The sequence below is a fragment of the Diadema antillarum genome, unplaced genomic scaffold, assembly GCF_040938485.1.
Source record: "Diadema antillarum isolate AM-2024a unplaced genomic scaffold, OU_Dant_1.0 seq00002018_RagTag, whole genome shotgun sequence".
In the NCBI taxonomy this organism is placed as follows: Eukaryota; Metazoa; Echinodermata; class Echinoidea; order Diadematoida; family Diadematidae; genus Diadema; species Diadema antillarum.
The window spans coordinates 281,135-299,773 of record NW_027272673.1 but is presented as its reverse complement, the minus strand read 5'-3'; the positions used below and the strand labels follow the sequence as shown (position 1 = coordinate 299,773).

Genomic DNA, 18,639 nt, shown 5'->3' with positions numbered 1-18,639 from the left:
CATTTAAATGAAAAGTGCACGTTCCTTTGACTTATTGACATGAGGGTATTATTCATCCCCCTGTTTTCTAAAAGAGATAAGTCTTTTGCTCTTTCATTATGGTAGAAAAGTTAAATGAAATATTATAAATATTCTCTTTTCTTTTATGATCTTCTTTATATCGTTCTGGAGTGTTGTCACAAGCTGGTAGTCTCCTTATCCAGCAGTAGTGGCATTAAAACTTTCAAAATTCGTAATTTTTGAATGGATCATCCAATTTTCCTCGAACTTTTACTGATGTGTTCTACTTATTTTGCTGCATTCACTCAATCCACATGTACGTGTATGTTTGGGTACGCTTCCCCCTTAAATCAGATGATAATTATAATTATGTACTGTATACACGTGGTGCTCTGATCGCTTTACAATATTGAGCAATACACACTCTTCTGACAAGTTTAGTGTTGTACATTTTAGTAAGAACAAAAACACCAAGTTGCATGACAATTATCACAGGAGAACATTGGATGTGAAGGATATGACATGTTTGTTTGTTTGTTTGTTTGTTTGTTTGTTTTTTGTTTTTTTGTTTTTTTCCACTATGTCCTTGTCTCTTGATAGTAGAAATTATTATTTTGTGAAGATCAGAAACCAATTTGGAAAGTTGTGAAATGATGACACTTAATGCGTATGTTACATGTCTATTTTTATGCGACATCAGAGTTCGCTAGATTTTGAAAGCACGCCATGACAATCTAGATAACATGATTATGCATTCTGTCATAATTTTATGCGAATCTGTCTTGGTTATGATGGTTTACATAATACTGTTTATTTTTAACAACAGTCGTGGGAGCGTTGACCCTCCAACCTTTTTGCCCTCCAGGTGCTCAACAGGAGTTCTCATGACAAGACGCCGGAACTTGGTAAGTAATGTGCTGTGCAAATTTATCACTCAACTTTAAATAGCGCGAGTATATTAGATCTGCTCTTTTGGTATAGAACTTTGTATACTGTTTTGCCAGGAAATGCATATCACTTTGTACAATAATGAAGTTGTGACTGATTGGGGCACCTTTTTTCTTCTCTCTCTCTCGTTTCGTTTCGTTTGGTCTTCATCTCTTACCCTTTAATTGGGGATACTCCATGGGATGAAATGATCAGATTTAGGGAAAAAAACAACATTCTAACAAACGATATGCCACTGATATTATGAATAAAGACAGTGATTGAAAGTGTAATATAGCTAGAAAAGGGAGGGAGAGATATTGAGAGATAAGGTATAGTAATAAAGAAAAGAATACCGTCATGATGTACAATGTGTATGCCACTCTGTTATACAGTAGCCGGAGATGTCGAATATATAGCGATTATCACCGCGTGTATAATGACATGATTAATTTTTGGCACCATTAAAGGAAACCAAAACCCAGAGAGAAATGTGGATTGAGTGAAAGCAGCAACAGTAGTATGTAACACATTAGTGAAAGTTTGAGGAAAATCGGACAATGGATGCAAAAGTTATGAATTTTTAAAGTTTTCGTGTTGGAACCGCTGGGTGAGGAGACTTCTAGAGGTTTTGATGCCATGTGAGAACAACAATGTAAAGAAAATATAAAGAGAATTCCACAAAAATTCATTGTTCATGAAAATTACACATTCCATCAACTTGATACTGACATCTAATTGTAAAGGGTAGCAATTATTCCCCCTGCTTTCTGAAAGCGGTTAGTCAAGTGCTCTTTTGTTATGCTAGAAAAGTGAATTTTTGTGGAATTCCCCTAATATTTTCTTTATATTGTTGTTCACACATGACATCAAAACCTCTTGAAGTCTCCTCACCCAGCGGTTCCAACACGAAAACTTTAAAAATTCATAACTTTTGCATCGATTATCCGATTTTCCTCAAAATTTCACTGATCTGTTGTTCTAATGTTGCTGCTTTCACTCAATCCACATTTCTCTTTGGGTTTTGGTTTCCTTTAAACCCTTGAGTGAAATTTGTAAAATAGTATGAATCATACCGAAAACCATAATGATAATGATAGTGATGTATGAAGACAGGCTGCCCACATGATAAGATGAATTTTAATCAACCGTGTCCAATGCGCGTCAAATTTCGCTTCGAACTGTGGCCCCGTATCTAATTCTACCGTAAAAATGAAGAAACTGCATTACGATCCTCCCAGAAAAAATCCTGGATACACCCCTGGTGTGTGTGTGTGTGTGTGTGTATGTGTGTGTGTGTGTGTATGTGTGTGATAGAGAGCGGGAGCGAGGGATCGAAGGAGAGAGGAGAAAGAGCAGAGAATTTTAAACTCATTTCTATCCATATCTCATCTTTTTTTTTTTTTCAAATCCCTGTGAAATAGAATGCATATTGGGCCTACCATTGAGAGTCTACCATATTCACGGGCGATGCAAAATTGAATATCAAAGTACAATGTACATTCTATTTCAGAATACATGTATGTATCTCCAAACCGTATCTTAACCAATTAAGAGAAAGTAAACATTTCCGAAGTTTCAGATTACCAACCAATCACCCCCCCCCCCCCCCCCCCCCCACACACACACACAAAAGCAAACAAACAAACCCAAAATAGCTGTACGCACCAAGGTTAAAGAGCTTCGGCGATGAATTAGTAATCGGTTCTTTTCTCCGAGTGTAAATGATTAGCATTGATTTTGTGTGTGTGTGTGTGTGTGTGTGTGTGTGTGTGTGTGTGTGTGTGTGTGTGTGTGTGTATGTGTTAGCAATAAATTAACGTGCTGTATACATGATATCTGTAAAAACCAGCACTTTCAAATTAACTGAATTCCATGCACTAACGCTGTGGAATGGTGCAGGTTCAAATATATCATGCTGCGAAAAAGTTGTGATTTATTTCATGTTGTCTTGGCAAGAGCTTGACAAGAATTATATTGTAGCCACTATGTACAGCGACAAGCACATTCAAGATACATCTATCTACATGTGGTACCGAATGTTTTTATGAAGAGTGAATGTGCTCTCCATTCAATACTCCGCGCAATGAATCGAATGCACACACACAGAGCATGCATGACGGGCGATGCATGCATTGTTCGCTCTCTTTCTCTCAGCTATAAATAGACGTTTGAATGCGTGCCAAAATTTGCTTGTCTTTATTACCAGACCAAGGAAGTATTATACACCTCATTGACTATACACTGAATGATCAAGTTCCTGAAGGTAATTGCCCCGCTTTGCAGCCCTTTGACTGACTGGAAAAAAAAAAAAAAAACTTTGAGCAAGAAAGATAATATATTCAAGCATCATAAATGAAAATAGCAGGGGTATAATGGTATCCTTTTCTATGTAGTCAGTTCAGGTTTATGCTTTGTAACGACCAAGATGAGCAAAAATTGTAAAGAGACCGGAAAAGACAGACTATGTCTTCCACCGGAGGCAGGATGATGATTGGCAAGGGTAAGACGCATGCGCATTAAAGACACTCAAATGGATTGAGTCATACAGTTTATTACCACGGGTATACAACCTGTACATCGCAGTAACTGAGCAACGCATTGAAATTGATAATAATTGCTCTAAGAGCTAGTAATCTTATGATATCTTCTTGTTGATAGAACTGTCAATTCATAATAATAGATTTCTTGTTCTTAAAGGGATCGTATAATTTTGGTTGAGACCTAATTTCAGGTTTCTAACATTTTTGGTGAGATAATGAGAAATTTGAAAGAGCATGTAATTCCATGAGGAATTCCACGTTTATTTGATAAGAATTGGTTTTGAAATGGCTGAGATATCCAAAACAGAGCGATTCTGGTAAGTGTGGAAACCACACTTTATTACGATCGCTTTGTTTTACTTTGTTTTTGGATGTTCAGTCATTCCAAACCTGACTTTCATCAAATAAACTTTGAATTCCTCTTAAAATGGTAATTGACTATGCTCTGTACTATTTCATAAGTTTTTTCTTGATATCTCGCAAAAAGTTAAAAGCCCAATTCTCATCTCCACCAATACTGTACTATCCCTTTAAAATTACTTCTGAGTGCTTTGATATCCTAAAGAGGGAATATGATACATTTATATATAGCCTATATTATAGGCTATAAATAAATAAATGAATAAATGAATGTATATATATATCCAGTGTGTGTGTGTGTGTGTGTGTGTATATACATATATTATATATACATATATATTGATATGTATATGTATATATGTGTGTGTGTATGTCTAATAATGTAAGGCATTCTTATAGTTTGAAAAAGGACATAACTATTATGAAATTTTAGCGATGTATTATTCATGTTATACATGAAAATAGTGAGAAACTTTCGTTTATACAGAAGATAGTGAATTTCCTCAACTTTCCTCGAGATGATTTTGTGCCGCATCCTTTGGCATCCACCGTCACAGTGTCCCCGCTTTCACGGGTTCATTTGTTTGTTTGTTTGATTTATTTCTGCATTTTCTTTCTCCAAATACAATTGCAAATGAAAACAGAGTGATACAGATAACATACAAATCAATTCTTGCGGTCGTCTACACGTCACTTCCGGTTGACTGGAGTGAAAACAAACAGCTTGCAAGCGCTAAGCCTGCATAATGCGCATACTGCATGCTGTGCATGTGCGACGCGTATAATTTATGTGCAACTCTACGCAGACATGGGGACTGTTTTTCATTATTCATTTTGTCATTTGTACCATCATTCATGAGATACATGCATCATGTCTTGCCAGCAATATTCTAATAATCTGGATCCTGTCGATCGATCGGTCCCGGTATTTTGCCAAGTTGAAGGCAGTCGGACTGGACCTGTGCCCGTATGAAATCGCGGCAGGACTCTGGATCAACGACCCGACAAAATGGCCAGGGGCCTGTTGCATAAAACTCCAACCGGATTTTTTTCCGGTTGAAATCACAAAATTCCGGTTTTTATGCAACGGATTTTACATTCTTAGATTAGCAACCTTAAAAAATTCAGGTTGGGCAAATCCCAACCAGAATTTTCTAAGGTTGCTCAAAAAGTTTTATGCAACGGGACCCAGATGTGCAGTAGAACCTCTTTGAGTAGGCCCTACCCCGATATCTACGCTTACTTAGTACCTCATAGAAACTTCAGGTAGGTCTACAGGCCTAACGTTAGTACTGTAGTAGGCTTAGGGTAGGGCCTAATTTAGGGTAGGCCTAGGGCCTAATCCTGCCCCCCGCACAGCTACAGTAGTACAGCTTGCGCTAGCGCTATGCTCGCGGGGCGCCCCGGCAGAAAACACGTACAGCGTTACCACTCCAGGCTTCACGCGACTGTTTGTTTTCACTCCACCGCTATCCATGACCCCGTGACACGCAAAATACCCGGATGTCCGACCATGAGAATACAAAAAAAAAAATATCATTTGCGTAACATCAGTCTGTAGTGACATATGAATCAAAATAACATATCAAGGCATACTGTATCTGTGAACAAAGGAGAAACCAATACAGGGGATCGTCATCATAAGTAGAGCTTGACGTGGATGAGGCCCACAAGACCGACACCCATCAGTTATATACAGCCCACGAGTCTGGCCTGCAACCCGTGACCAGGGAGGTGGAAAAGACCTCCCTGACCCACTAAACAAATAAATCCCATGCGACAGGCACTAGGTAAAAACAGCCCACGAGTTCTACAGACACTACGAGTACAACACGGGGTTTAATGTGTCGGTCTCGTGGGCCTCGTTTGCTTAGTGTCGAACTCATGGGCTGTTATGACTCGTGGGCTGTATAACTCGTAGGCTGTATGACTCGTAGGTGTCGGTCTCGTGAAGTGCACCCGCTTTCACCCCTAAATATCTACTTTCAAGACACTGGCCCTTTGTCAATCTGACAGTTATCTCATCTGTGTTTCCTTTTCTTTTCACTGTTTAGCCATGATAACCAGGCGTATCATAGATTACTCAGTTTTACCTCGAGTATTGTTCATTCAAAAAATATGGCTCATCTTCTTCTGCAGTTAATTTTTTTTTTGTCTCTTTTGTCTCTTTCCAAAGTGCAATCTCACAGCTCCATGCAATTGCATTCAATTCAAATCTATTTTCTTTTTTTTTCCGACCTGACACAACATACACCTCACTCTTCTTTTTTTTTTTTTTTTTGGACAAGAGAATAATGTAAATGGTACGTTGTGAAAGAACAGAGTGTATACAACAATATAATGTACATCATAGTAACAAAGAAGCATTATCAACAATACCAATTAAGGAGAGCAATATTATACGAAAATCGGAGGGACCCGTGAATGCACTGTAAAACAACAACAATGCTTTTAATAATTATGTGGGCCCCTCTGTAGAAGGAAATCAATCCAAAATGAATTCGGAAGCCCACCAAAGAAAGAGAACTGACATTTTTAAAGGGACTATACATGATACAATACAGCTATATGTATGACAAGACAACTGAAGAGACAAATAAATACAAAGGAGACATCGCGATTTGTTGAATTAATGTAATTGAAAAGTAGTTGTGCAGCGTGTAAAGGGAAAGAAAAGTAAATCAAAGATGCTCAAGACCAATTAGTATCTTTGAGTAAATTTTCTTTGGTGGGAATCTGTAGGCATATACTTGTAACTTATGTGCAAAGTTTCTCCCAGAATTATACTCTCTTGACATTTTGTACATGACAAACTCAGTGAGAATTCGAAATTTTGTCTAAAAATCAATGATAGGCAGCATAGGCCCATTACATAAAAGAATAAAATTCAATGAGACAGCGTACTACTAATTTGCATAGGTATATTTGAGACTGTGACCGATTATTTCGCTGTTTCCACAGTATTATGATTTGATAATTTTTTTCTCGTTTTTAACAATGCCAATGAGTGTTGAAGGATACTGTTTACTCATTAGTTCCCAGGTCATCGTCCGCAGAAACACCAGTCCTGGCCTCGACTCGCCCTCTGGTGGCGCTCGACGAATCGACGAGTCCAAAGCTCGGACTGCATGATCATTGTCATGTCATGTTCAATCAGACTGTATCCAGAAAATGTTCGAGTTATGACATTTTGATCCATATGTGTTGGTCAGTTGTATCACAGAACCATACATATACAAATTTTGCAATAAAGCCTAAAATATAAGGAGATGTCACTTTTTTTTCTCTCACTAAACTGTAACTGTAGACGGTTTAGTCTGGAAACAATTTTATTATAACTATTGATCACATTTGGTATATTCAGGTATTGATTAACTTTTTACACTGGTTTAATTATATCTATCCCTAACTCACATTTTTAGAACTGTTTTGAAACACTAAAGCTGGGCTTTTTGGTTTATCTGCAAATGGTAAATAATGCCTTAAATTTTATTGGATACATTCTGATTGAACATGACATGACAAGACAAATCAATGATCACGTAGTCTGCGCTTTCGACTCGCCGATTCGTCGAGCGCCACCACAGGGCGAGTCGAGGACAGGACTGGTGTTTCTGAGCTTCGCGCAAGACGATGTCCTGACCTGGGTTGACAGAGTTTTCAGATAAGTCATTTTATCATCAACGTTTGATTCTGTTCGGAAATGGTTGCAGCTTTCTTCAGAATCGATTGCTTCACGGCCATCGTTACGGCACATTTTTGGAAATTGCACATTTTGGTAAATTACCAAACGTGCCGTAACATGTTAACACGGCACATTTTGGTAACTGCACATTTTGGTAAATTTACCAAAATGTGCCGTCAATGTCCTGCACATTTTGGTAACTTTCTGCTCCTCCACAATCATCACAAAAACAAATTGTAAGTGCAGTTGGTTTTTGTCCCCACTGAATGAGTTCGGTAGCCTAAAGGCCGTGTCACACCATTCCGGGCAAGCTTCGCGGGCTTGTTGCGATTAAGGTTTTTCCAGCACGTAGGAAAATTATCTTTCCCGTAGTTGCTCGGAGCTGGGCACTCGAGTCCGATTTACCCGCAGCAAAGTTTTGAGCAGCACCTCGCAGGCAACTCCCACGCATGTACTTTGCAGTCCACGTATGCGGCTAGGGCGGCCAAGATAATGACATTCTGTCATTTCTGTCGGACTTCTAGACCGGGGGCCCAGAGCATTTATTCAGCTGGAAAGGGTCACACTTTTTGATGGTCTCATCATATAAGGATGCGGCCAAGGGTCAATAAAATGAATTGCTGGCAAGTCATATCCTGTACCGAAAGCTATAGGGGCCACAAAAAGGGACCCCGAAAAATGGATTTATTCAGCCGAAGGGGGTCACGGACAAAAGTTGGTGGATATTGTTCCTTTGGGTGTACTTATCATGAAAACAGCAATGCCAGCTATTCTATCCTGTACGGGGCCCCAGACAGTAGCCCCAAAGGGCCCCACAAATATGGTGTTATTCAGCTGAAAAGGGTCACGGCTAATTTCTTTTGCAATGGAAGTAGTTCCCATCAGAGATATCCAAAACACCAATGCCAACTATTTTATCCTGTACGGGGCCCCAGACAGTAGCCCCAAAGGGCCCCACCCCCCATAGGCCCTACGTACAAACACACACAAACATTGATTTTATTCAGTTGAAAAGAGTCACGGCCAATTCCTTTTGCATGGAAGGAGTTCCAATCAGAGATATCCAAACAACCAAAGCCAGTTATTTTATCCTGTACGGGGCCCCAGACAGTAGCCCAAAATTGCCCCACCCCTATGAAGTCCTACGTACAAATACACACACACATTGACTTTATTCAGCTGATAAGAGTAACGGCTAATTTCATTTGCAATGGAAGTAGTACCAATCAGAGATATACAAACCACCAAATCCAGCTATTTCATCCTGTACGGGGCCCCAGACAGTAGGCCCAAAGTGCCCCCCCCCCCCCCTACACACATGCTCACACAATAGTTTCATTCAGCTGAAAAGGGTCACGGCTAATTTCTTTTGAAATGGAAGTAGTACCCATCAGAAAAATCCAAAATACCAAAGCCAGTTATTTTATCCTGCACGGGGCCCCAGAAAGTTGCCCGAAATTGCCCCCTTACCCCCTCCCCCTCCCCTCCCTCCCCCCCCCCTCCCCCCACTTACACACACATTGATTTTATTCAGCTGAAAAGGGTCACGGCTACTTTCTTTTGCAATCGCAAGTAGTACTCATCAGAGATATCCAAAGCACTAAAGCCAGTTATTTTATCCTGTACGGGGCCCCAGACAGTAGCCCCAAAGTGCCCCCTACACACACACACACACGCAACACACACACACACACACACACACACACAAACACACACACACACACACACACACATATTGGTTTCATTCAGCCGAAAAGGGTCACGGCTAATTTCTTTTGCAATGGAAGTAGTACCCATCAGATATCAAAAATACCAAAGTCAGATATTTTATCCTGCACGGGGCCCCAGACAGTAGCTCCAAAGTATTTTGCTTTATTCTCTTTATTGTTTGCATCTCTTCTTCTTCTTAAATATGCGCTCCTTCGTCTTTATTTTCGCGACAACGACAACGTCCTCCTCCTCATCATCAGTTTTGCTGTTCTGGCAAACATTTTCCAGCGTATCGGCTAAGTTCGATTTTAGAGCGGCGAGAGCGGAAGACATGCGTAATTGAGTCTGGGATAGGAACAGCTTAGCTAACAATGGCTAAAGCGGCCAACAGCGTTATCGAAGCAGGAATGAAGCGTCGTAGGAACAGGCCTTGATTTTATACGAGAGTAGAAAACTTAGGGAGAGCGTCGTTAAAGCGGGAAGGTCGTGCTTTGATCAAGAAAGCGGCGCAGCAGCGGGACCATGTCGTCGGTGTCTAGTTTAGACTACTTTCCGTTCTTGTGCCGCTGTTACTCTCTCTCTCTCTCTCTCTCTCTCTCTCTGTTCTGCCATGGACGTCACTGCCCATTGGCGATCACTGATGCAGTATGTTTCCGCCATCTCCCTCTATCGTCGCACGAATGCAGCAATGTAGATCCTCTCTCGCCGACTAATCCAGCCATTGCAGAAAGGAAAGTGAGTCGCTGTCGTCCACGTGATCTCTTCCCATTCACAAATCCAGACAGGACTAGATGTTCAGTTTGCCTCTTCCTCACGACATGGCCCAAAAACTGCATCTGGCGTTTCCTGATGGTCGAGAGCAGCTCACGTTCAGCCGACACCATTTCTAGTACTTCTGTGTTTGATTTTCTTTCCGTCCATGATAACGTCCGCTGTTACTACGGTCAGAAAAACCTGGAATTGTTACGTTCATCCCGCGGTATTTACACTGTCACTGCTCTCTCCCCGTTTGAGCTACGATTCAAAATAGCTCAATCTTGATGGGGAGATGGGGAAGAAATTTTGAACCAGTTCAAAATTTCTTCCCGATCTGTAAAATTGCCAGATCCAACCCCATCACCCAAACGCTGCTGCTACGATACTCCCGGTCCCCGTACACTTTTGCCCCTGTCTCCCGATCTGACAGATTGCATTGTTAGATCGGGATGCAGATCTTGATAGTGGAATTACATGTGGGGACACTTTAGGAACACTCCGTGGGGCCCCGTACAGCTATATAACTGGTTTCGGTGTTTTTGATACCTCGTTGAGTACTACTGCCATTGCAAAAGAAATTATAGCAGTGATTCTTTTCACTTAGAATAAAATAATACGGGAGCACTTTCCAGCTACTGGCTGGGGACCCCTTAAAGAATAAAGATGACTGGATGGGTTTGTGTTTTACGTATCTCAGCTGTTAATTCCACTGCCAAGGAAAATAGGCATATATGACTCTTTTCACCTAAAAACACTTAATTCACATGGGGTGGGAATACCTTGGGGCTTGTCACATAGTGACCTAGCACCTTGTCACTCTGTGGTTTTATTTTTTTTTTAGACCTGCTAGTTCATCTACTAGTAGCAATAATAACTACCATTATCGCTACACAGCCACACTAAAACTTGAATAGGCCCATGATGTAAACACGATTGAATTCACGTGCACACAAATCAATGTTTGACTGACCGTTTGACACCACTTTGTTTATTTACTCATGTGTAAATTCTACAACAGGGTAATGATGCCTTGTGAAGGAGCTTGGCATTAAGTTTATGCAACCACATAAAAATTATCATTAGTGTGAGCACTCAACTTAGATACTGTAGTCGACGTCTGCATTGGCTATACCAATACACGCAGCCTCTAATACACCACACGTCCAATACAGCATTGTCTGTGTTCGCAAGATGTCCCCACAGAACGTCTCGACATCGTCCGTCCTTCCCCAGCCGGATCCAGATCGTCGACCTCCACTGCTAAACCCTCAGCACAGCACGACGAGCGTCACGATCATTGTCTTCGATGAGAGCTCACCGACCTCCACTGGTAAACCGTTAGCACAACGAGCGTCACGGTCATTGTCCATGATGAGAGCTGACTTGCCTATCGTGGTCGTCCATGCTTCCTGCTTATCCTCTCCCCTCCACTGTATCTAATTTTCCGCACGTCTACCTTACCAATCTCCCGACTAACAAATGCATAACCTCCCATACCGAATGTACGACACTACAGTACGTCCTATACAGACCACGGCGCACGGAATGTGGTCGCGTGTCAGCTGTTTACCTATGGTCTACTGATTTGCATACGATAAACAAACAACTACGCAAATTTTCAAACCCACCATATCTTGGCTATTATACTTCCATTGATCTAAGCTTACACTGTTCTCTGTAAAAAAAAACAAAAAACAAAAAACAACTATCGTGATCTATCAATACATGCTTGGAAACCTAAGGAAATACATGTTTCATCCTGACAATATCCCCCACCTTAAGATATAATTCAAGGGGAAATCTTAATTATATCAACAACAACAACAACAAAAATGTATTTTCCTTATAAAACACTGGCATATACATGTACAGTATAACAGTTATGTTCTACACAAAGAAAAACCTAGCAACTAAAAATCACCTTTATTAAACTATAACAAAAACCAACCATATACCCTACAATTATATACAACCCGGTGCATCAAGCAATTACACCTTGTACATACCAGTTCTAATTCCTTTCTGAAACATTACCTAATAACAAACAATGATTTCACTACTACTGACTAAGCGAACAATAAGCTTGCATAAAGTGTGCTCTCTATGTACTTCACATGTGTAGCACATAATTCTAATCGGTTTCACCTAAAACTGATGTAACTGATAAACACTTGCAACATACACTGATCACCACTGTGCCTATCGTTTCGAATCAGTCATATTATATGCACTTGTGTAGATGTTTAATAAACCACCAGAAACTCTTAAATATCACAACTTCTCTTTAATTAATGCCAAAATTATTAAAACTACAATAAAACTTTCCAAAACAAACAAAACCAATTTCCCTTTTTTTTTTGTAATAAAAGAGTGACACATTCCAAGTTCAAACAGACTTATTAAGCTTACATAATAATCATAAAACAATTCTACGAACAGCATGATTTTTTTTTTTCACAAATAATTGATGCCCCATAGAATTACAGAGTATCAATGCTAACCTTGCAACCTCTCGACTGTCTGAAGATCTGGTGTCTAAGGAGAGACATGAAACCTATCTCACTCCTCAACTCTGAATTATCACCTATATGATCCTGTATAGTAGTATCCAATAATAGTTGGATAATAACCCAAGCTATGTAATTAAACATTACATATGCGATAACAACTCAAACTACAGTCTGTACATGTACATAATTACACACTACAACGCGATTGCCCTACACCTAATCAATAGCAACGTTGATGTAGTGCGGGTGTAGTCTTGTCGCAACGCTGAAAGAAATAATAGAAATAAAAACAAGCATCATATTCTTTGCTTCGCGCATTTTGTTCTTAGCAAACAAAACATGTACAAAGGAGTTACTGAACTTATTGAATTTTCTGCATGTATATGTCCATATTAACACCTGTCTACAGCCAACCATGTTGCCTGTACATTTAAAGCAGACTTCCATAATAATGCATCTTTGTAACATGAAGAAAAATCTTATAATACTGTACTGACGTCAAATATATGCAATAAACATTGTATATAAAAAAAATTGTTTTGTCAGAATTTATTATTTTGGCTTTACTATGTTCCATATGAATTTGACCGTCTACTCTGTGTTGTGGGTTCACACTAGGCGGCTCATGGCATCTGCAGCCACATTGTCTTTGCCCTTTACAGAGACGAGCCTGAACCTGTGCTCCTGTAGGCTCATGCACCATCGCATGATTCTTTTGTTGTGCATTTTCTTCGCCTGTATGTACGTTAACGGCTTGTGATCTGTGTGTACTTCGAAAGACCGGCCACACAGATAGAACTCGAACTTGCGAATGGCCCAAACGATCGCAAGACACTCCTTCTCGATAGTGGCATAACGACATTCCCTCGGGAGGAGTTTCCGACTTGCGTAAGCCACTGGGAAGTCTTCGCCATCCCGTTCTTGCATTAGAACAGCACCTAGGCCAGTGTCTGAGGCATCGACCTTCAGCTTGAATACCTTGGTCTCATCGGGTAGGTGCAGAATGGGTGGCTTGATCAAGCTCTTCTTCAATCCGAGGAATGCTTGTTCTTCGCCTTCTCCCCACTTCACCTTCTCGGGACTTCCCTTCTTCGTGAGATTTGTGAGGGGCAATGCCACATCGGCATAGTTGGGTATAAAATCCCGGTAATAGCCGGTAAGGCCTAGGAAGGATCTGACCTGCTTCTTGGTCACCGGTCTTGGGGCCTCGGCAATCTTCTTTGTGAGACGTTCGCTCGTCTGTAGGATCCCCTCACTCACCTCATGGCCAAGGAACTCTATGGACTGAAATCCCAGCGCACACTTGGTTGGTCGAGCTGCCAAGTTGGCCTCCCGCAGTCTACTCAACACGGCTGAGAGTGTGGCCACATGTTCCTCCCACGAGTTTGTGTGCACCAGCACATCGTCAATATAGGTCACCACATTGGGAACACCCAATAGCAGCTTTCTCATCATCTTCGTGAATTGGGCCCCCGCTGTGACAAGTCCAAATGGCATGTATCTGAATTGGAATTGTCCTATCGGTGTCAGAAACGCTGTCTTGGCCTTGTCTGAGTCTCTCAAAGGGAGCTGCCAGTATCCCTTTGATAAGTCCAATTTACTGAAATACTTGCTCTTTGCAAGTGACGCAAACAAGTCTTGCTGCACCGGCATCGGCTCAGGATCGAAAACCGTAACCTTATTAAGGCGCCGAAAATCGATACAGAAACGGTTGGTTCCATCCGGTTTCTTTACCATCACAATCGGATGACCATAGGGAGAGTCAGATGGTTCAATAACACCCAATTTCATCATCATCTCAACCTCCTTCTGGATTTCACCTTGCAATGCTTGGGGTACGCGGTATGGTGGTGACCGCACCGGTTCGTCTGTGGTCAAGTGTATCTTGCACTCTGCAATACTTGACTTCTTTGGTACATCTGTGAACACATCCTGATACTCACACAATAATCGTCTGATCTGCTCTTGTTTCACCTCGTCTAGGGAAACATCCAGCTGTACATCCTCAACGAACTCTCTCTGAGTCGGACAAGGCATCTCTGGTATCTCAGTGAACTCGTCATCGTTGTCTTCCATGCCTTCGTCACTCCACAACTCATCTACACCACCATCATGGCACACCTCGAAACAACTTCCAGCAGTTTCTTCCTCTGCTACCCTGCTGAAGTATCGCTTGAGCATGTTTATGTGGAATGTCTTTTTCACGCCATCTACATCCACTACGTAGTCATAGTCATACTTGGCACCGACCACCTCATATGGCCCTTTCCATTTGACCAAGAGCTTGTTTTGCTCCGTCGGCAGTAACACCAAGACTTTGTCTCCGATCTTCAACTTCCGCTTCTTCGCACCTTGATCATAGTAGGTCTTGTACCGCTTTGCCGACTGCTTCAAATTTTCCTGTGCCATCTGCCATGACTCAACAAGTCTCTTTCTCAACTCGATGACATACTCATACTCACTCTTTCTTTCTGGCTCGACAGCATCGTTTGTCAACAGCTCTCTCAAAACCTCCATGGGTCCCCTCACATGCCGACCGTATAGTAATTCAAATGGAGAAAAACCCAGGCTTGAGCTTGGTGCCTCTCGCAAAGCAAACAAAAGGGCAGGAAGATACCTATCCCATTGGCGTGGCTCCTCTGTGCACAACCGCTTCAAAGACGATTTCACCACAGCATTATACCGTTCCACTAGCCCGTTGCACATGGGATGGTATCGGGAACTCGTCAACTGCTTGATTGACAATAACCGGCAGACTTCTTTCATCAAGTCAGAGACAAATTGGGGTCCTAGGTCAGACATAACCTCTTGCGGTATACCCACTCGACTGTACACTGTCACCAGTGCTTCTGCGACATCGACTGTCGTTATTGACTTCAACGGAATCGCTTCCGTATACCTCGTGGCATAATCTACAATTGTCAATATGTAGGTGTGACCACGTTCAGAGGGAGTGAACGGCCCCATCAAATCGATGGCGATACGCTGAAATGGTACCTCGATTGTTGGTAGTCTACCTAACTCCACCTTTGGCACTTTGCCTTTGCTGATGGTCTTCTGACATACATCACATGATCGGCAGAAATTGGCAATGTCTTCATACATGCCCGGCCAAAAGAACTGTGTCTTTACCTTTGACAATGTGTTGTTGATCCCTAAGTGACCGCCAAACAATGACTCATGTGCCAAATGCATGATATCAGCACGATATGCCTTTGGCACCACAACAAGTTTTGGGCCAATCCCCTCTGTCGGGTTTTCTGGATCTCTTTCCTGCCTCAATAGGCACCCCTGATCTACCCGGAACAGATACCTGGAATTATCAGTCACACCAACCTTATCCCACGATGCTCGAAGAGTGGGGTCATCTTTCTGTTTCTGACGAAACTCTGGCGGATCTGCGACTTTGACCAAATCGACCACAACTAACCCCTTCTTGGGTTTTGCACTGCGTGCTTTTTGGGCCCGTGTCTCCACAGCCATGACAGCTGGCACTCCACTGTCATCATTCCTGACTGAACACTCTGTCTCGCCCAACACCTGGTCTTCCTTCTGAGATCGGGTTTCGACTGCCATCACCTGTGGATCATCTTCTTTCACCTCAGAAAGATTGTCAACCTCTTCCTTATCAACGCCATCAACCTTGGTATCTACAGTTTGCTCACCATCTCCAATGACGTATCTACCACCATCATCCTCCTGATCAGCATCGTCACTCAATGCTTTGCCCCCTCTGGGCACCCACTTCAAATCTGGATCATTGGGCTCACGTGCACCAGTGACATTCCCAACAATCACTTCACACAAGCAATCCGGCATACACAATGCTTCAATCTCACCTGAAAAATATGGGGAGTCTAACTCTACCTTGGCGACTGGAAATTGCTTGACTGTTCCATCAATCAACCTCACTGTTTGACACTTCCCAGTCAGCTGATGTCTCTCAACCAGTCTGGACTTAACAACACATGTACTGCATCCTGTGTCACGGAGTACTGAAATTGGAACTTCACCAGGATATAACCTGCCTGAAACAACTGGCATACGATTCATCATCGCACTTACTTGTCCGTAAGCCATTCCCAGCTTTTCAACTTTCCGATACCCGTCCAAGGGCACATGATTTCCAACAGGCATGCACGCAGCTGATTGCCCTGTTGCCTGTGGCTGTTTGCCACCCCCGTCATTTGACCTCAAACTACCTATTGAGTTTCCTGGACTGCCAGCTGACGGCGTGCTAGCATCCATGTTTGACCGTGTCATTTCTGATCCTTCAGTTAGCACCTCTGTACCAACCATTGCTTGAGCTGATTTCACACGCACCATGGGACAATCCCTCTTCAAATGTGTAGGACTCCCACACTGATAACAACCCCTCGGGCCATCTCCGCGCCCAGCCCCATACTGGGTCTTCTTACCCTGTGATGGCTGATTCCTTCCCCTCACTTCAAATGGGCGCTGTGGGGGTTTTGGACTACCTGGTGTGTTTTTCACACCACCTTGTGAGGGCTTTGAACCTCCCCATTTCTGATTCTGATCAGATGTCTTTGATTGCTGTCCAAATGTGTGCACACCATGTGCATTTACATACACATCAGCATTCTTACTGACCGCCTCCATTGAATCACAATCCCTTTCTTTCAAAAATGCCACCACTTCCTTTGAACAATTATTCAAAAATTGTTCCCGTAGGACTAGATCAAACAACTTATCATACTCTTCATCGATCCCTGACAACTCAATCCACTGCACCAGATACCCTCTGAGCCTCGTCGCAAAATGATGTGGCCTTTCTCCTTTCTCTGGCCGTGCAGTCCTAAACTTCCTGCGATACCCTTCTTCAGTCAACTGAAAATGCACCATCAACTCCTGTTTGACTCTTGCATAATCATCTCTATCAGCAGGCTCCATTCTGTTCACCACTTCAAGGGCTTTGCCACTCAGATTTGATATCAGATATAAGGCCTTGAATTCAGTAGGGATCTTCTGACTGTCAGCAAACAACTCAAACTTGTTGATATAGGCATCGAACCTATCCCGATTCTCGTCAAACTTGCCTATTTTCAAGTGCAAACCACTCAAATCCACATGCGTACTACACATACTACTGGAATTTGTCGATCTCATTTCAGCCATTTTCATTTCATGTTCCCGGACCTTGGCTCTTTCCACAGCCCGCATTTTCTCTGCAGCCTCATCACAACGAGCATTCACGAAACTATTCAACTCTCCACCGGAGTAACCAAGTTCCCTACCAAGGGTGGCAAAGTCTCTAATTTGTTCTGGAGTTGCCATCGTATCATCTAACAACAGCCAACCAAAAGAACATCAACCAGGAGAAAAATCCACTCCCAATTCACAACAATTCACTGAATACTCCGCTCAGACTTTTAACTGCGAATTCGACACAACCTCAACCAGGTCTACTCTTAACCAGTACACACCTCAATGGTTACATGCATACACTGCATACAATACCATGCTCAACTACATGGCACCTTAAATCAACCACATGATAAGGAAGCCTTTAATTTTTTTTACCAGCCTATGGCTGTGTCTTACACCACCTAACATAGATCTAACGTTAGCACATAGCAGGTCTCGGTGGGACCTCCAAAATTGTCACATAGTGACCTAGCACCTTGTCACTCTGTGGTTTTATTTTTTTTTTAGACCTGCTAGTTCATCTACTAGTAGCAATAATAACTACCATTATCGCTACACAGCCACACTAAAACTTGAATAGGCCCATGATGTAAACACGATTGAATTCACGTGCACACAAATCAATGTTTGACTGACCGTTTGACACCACTTTGTTTATTTACTCATGTGTAAATTCTACAACAGGGTAATGATGCCTTGTGAAGGAGCTTGGCATTAAGTTTATGCAACCACATAAAAATTATCATTAGTGTGAGCACTCAACTTAGATACTGTAGTCGACGTCTGCATTGGCTATACCAATACACGCAGCCTCTAATACACCACACGTCCAATACAGCATTGTCTGTGTTCGCAAGATGTCCCCACAGAACGTCTCGACATCGTCCGTCCTTCCCCAGCCGGATCCAGATCGTCGACCTCCACTGCTAAACCCTCAGCACAGCACGACGAGCGTCACGATCATTGTCTTCGATGAGAGCTC

At 42.1% G+C, this 18,639-nt stretch overlaps 1 protein-coding gene across 1 annotated transcript; it reads right to left on the bottom strand.

Annotated features, from left to right (window-relative positions):
- Window positions 1-13,100: 13,100 nt before the first annotated feature.
- Window positions 13,101-17,786, bottom strand: LOC139713627 (uncharacterized). The gene has a single exon (XM_071625335.1). It carries the CDS (start codon window positions 17,784-17,786, stop codon window positions 13,101-13,103), a length of 4,686 nt encoding a protein of 1,561 aa, XP_071481436.1.
- Window positions 17,787-18,639: the final 853 nt, after the last annotated feature.

Coding starts and splice junctions, on each gene's coding strand:
- LOC139713627 (XM_071625335.1), bottom strand. CDS start 17,786: ATGGCAACTCCAGAACAAATTAGAGACTTTGCCACCCTTGGTAGGGAA.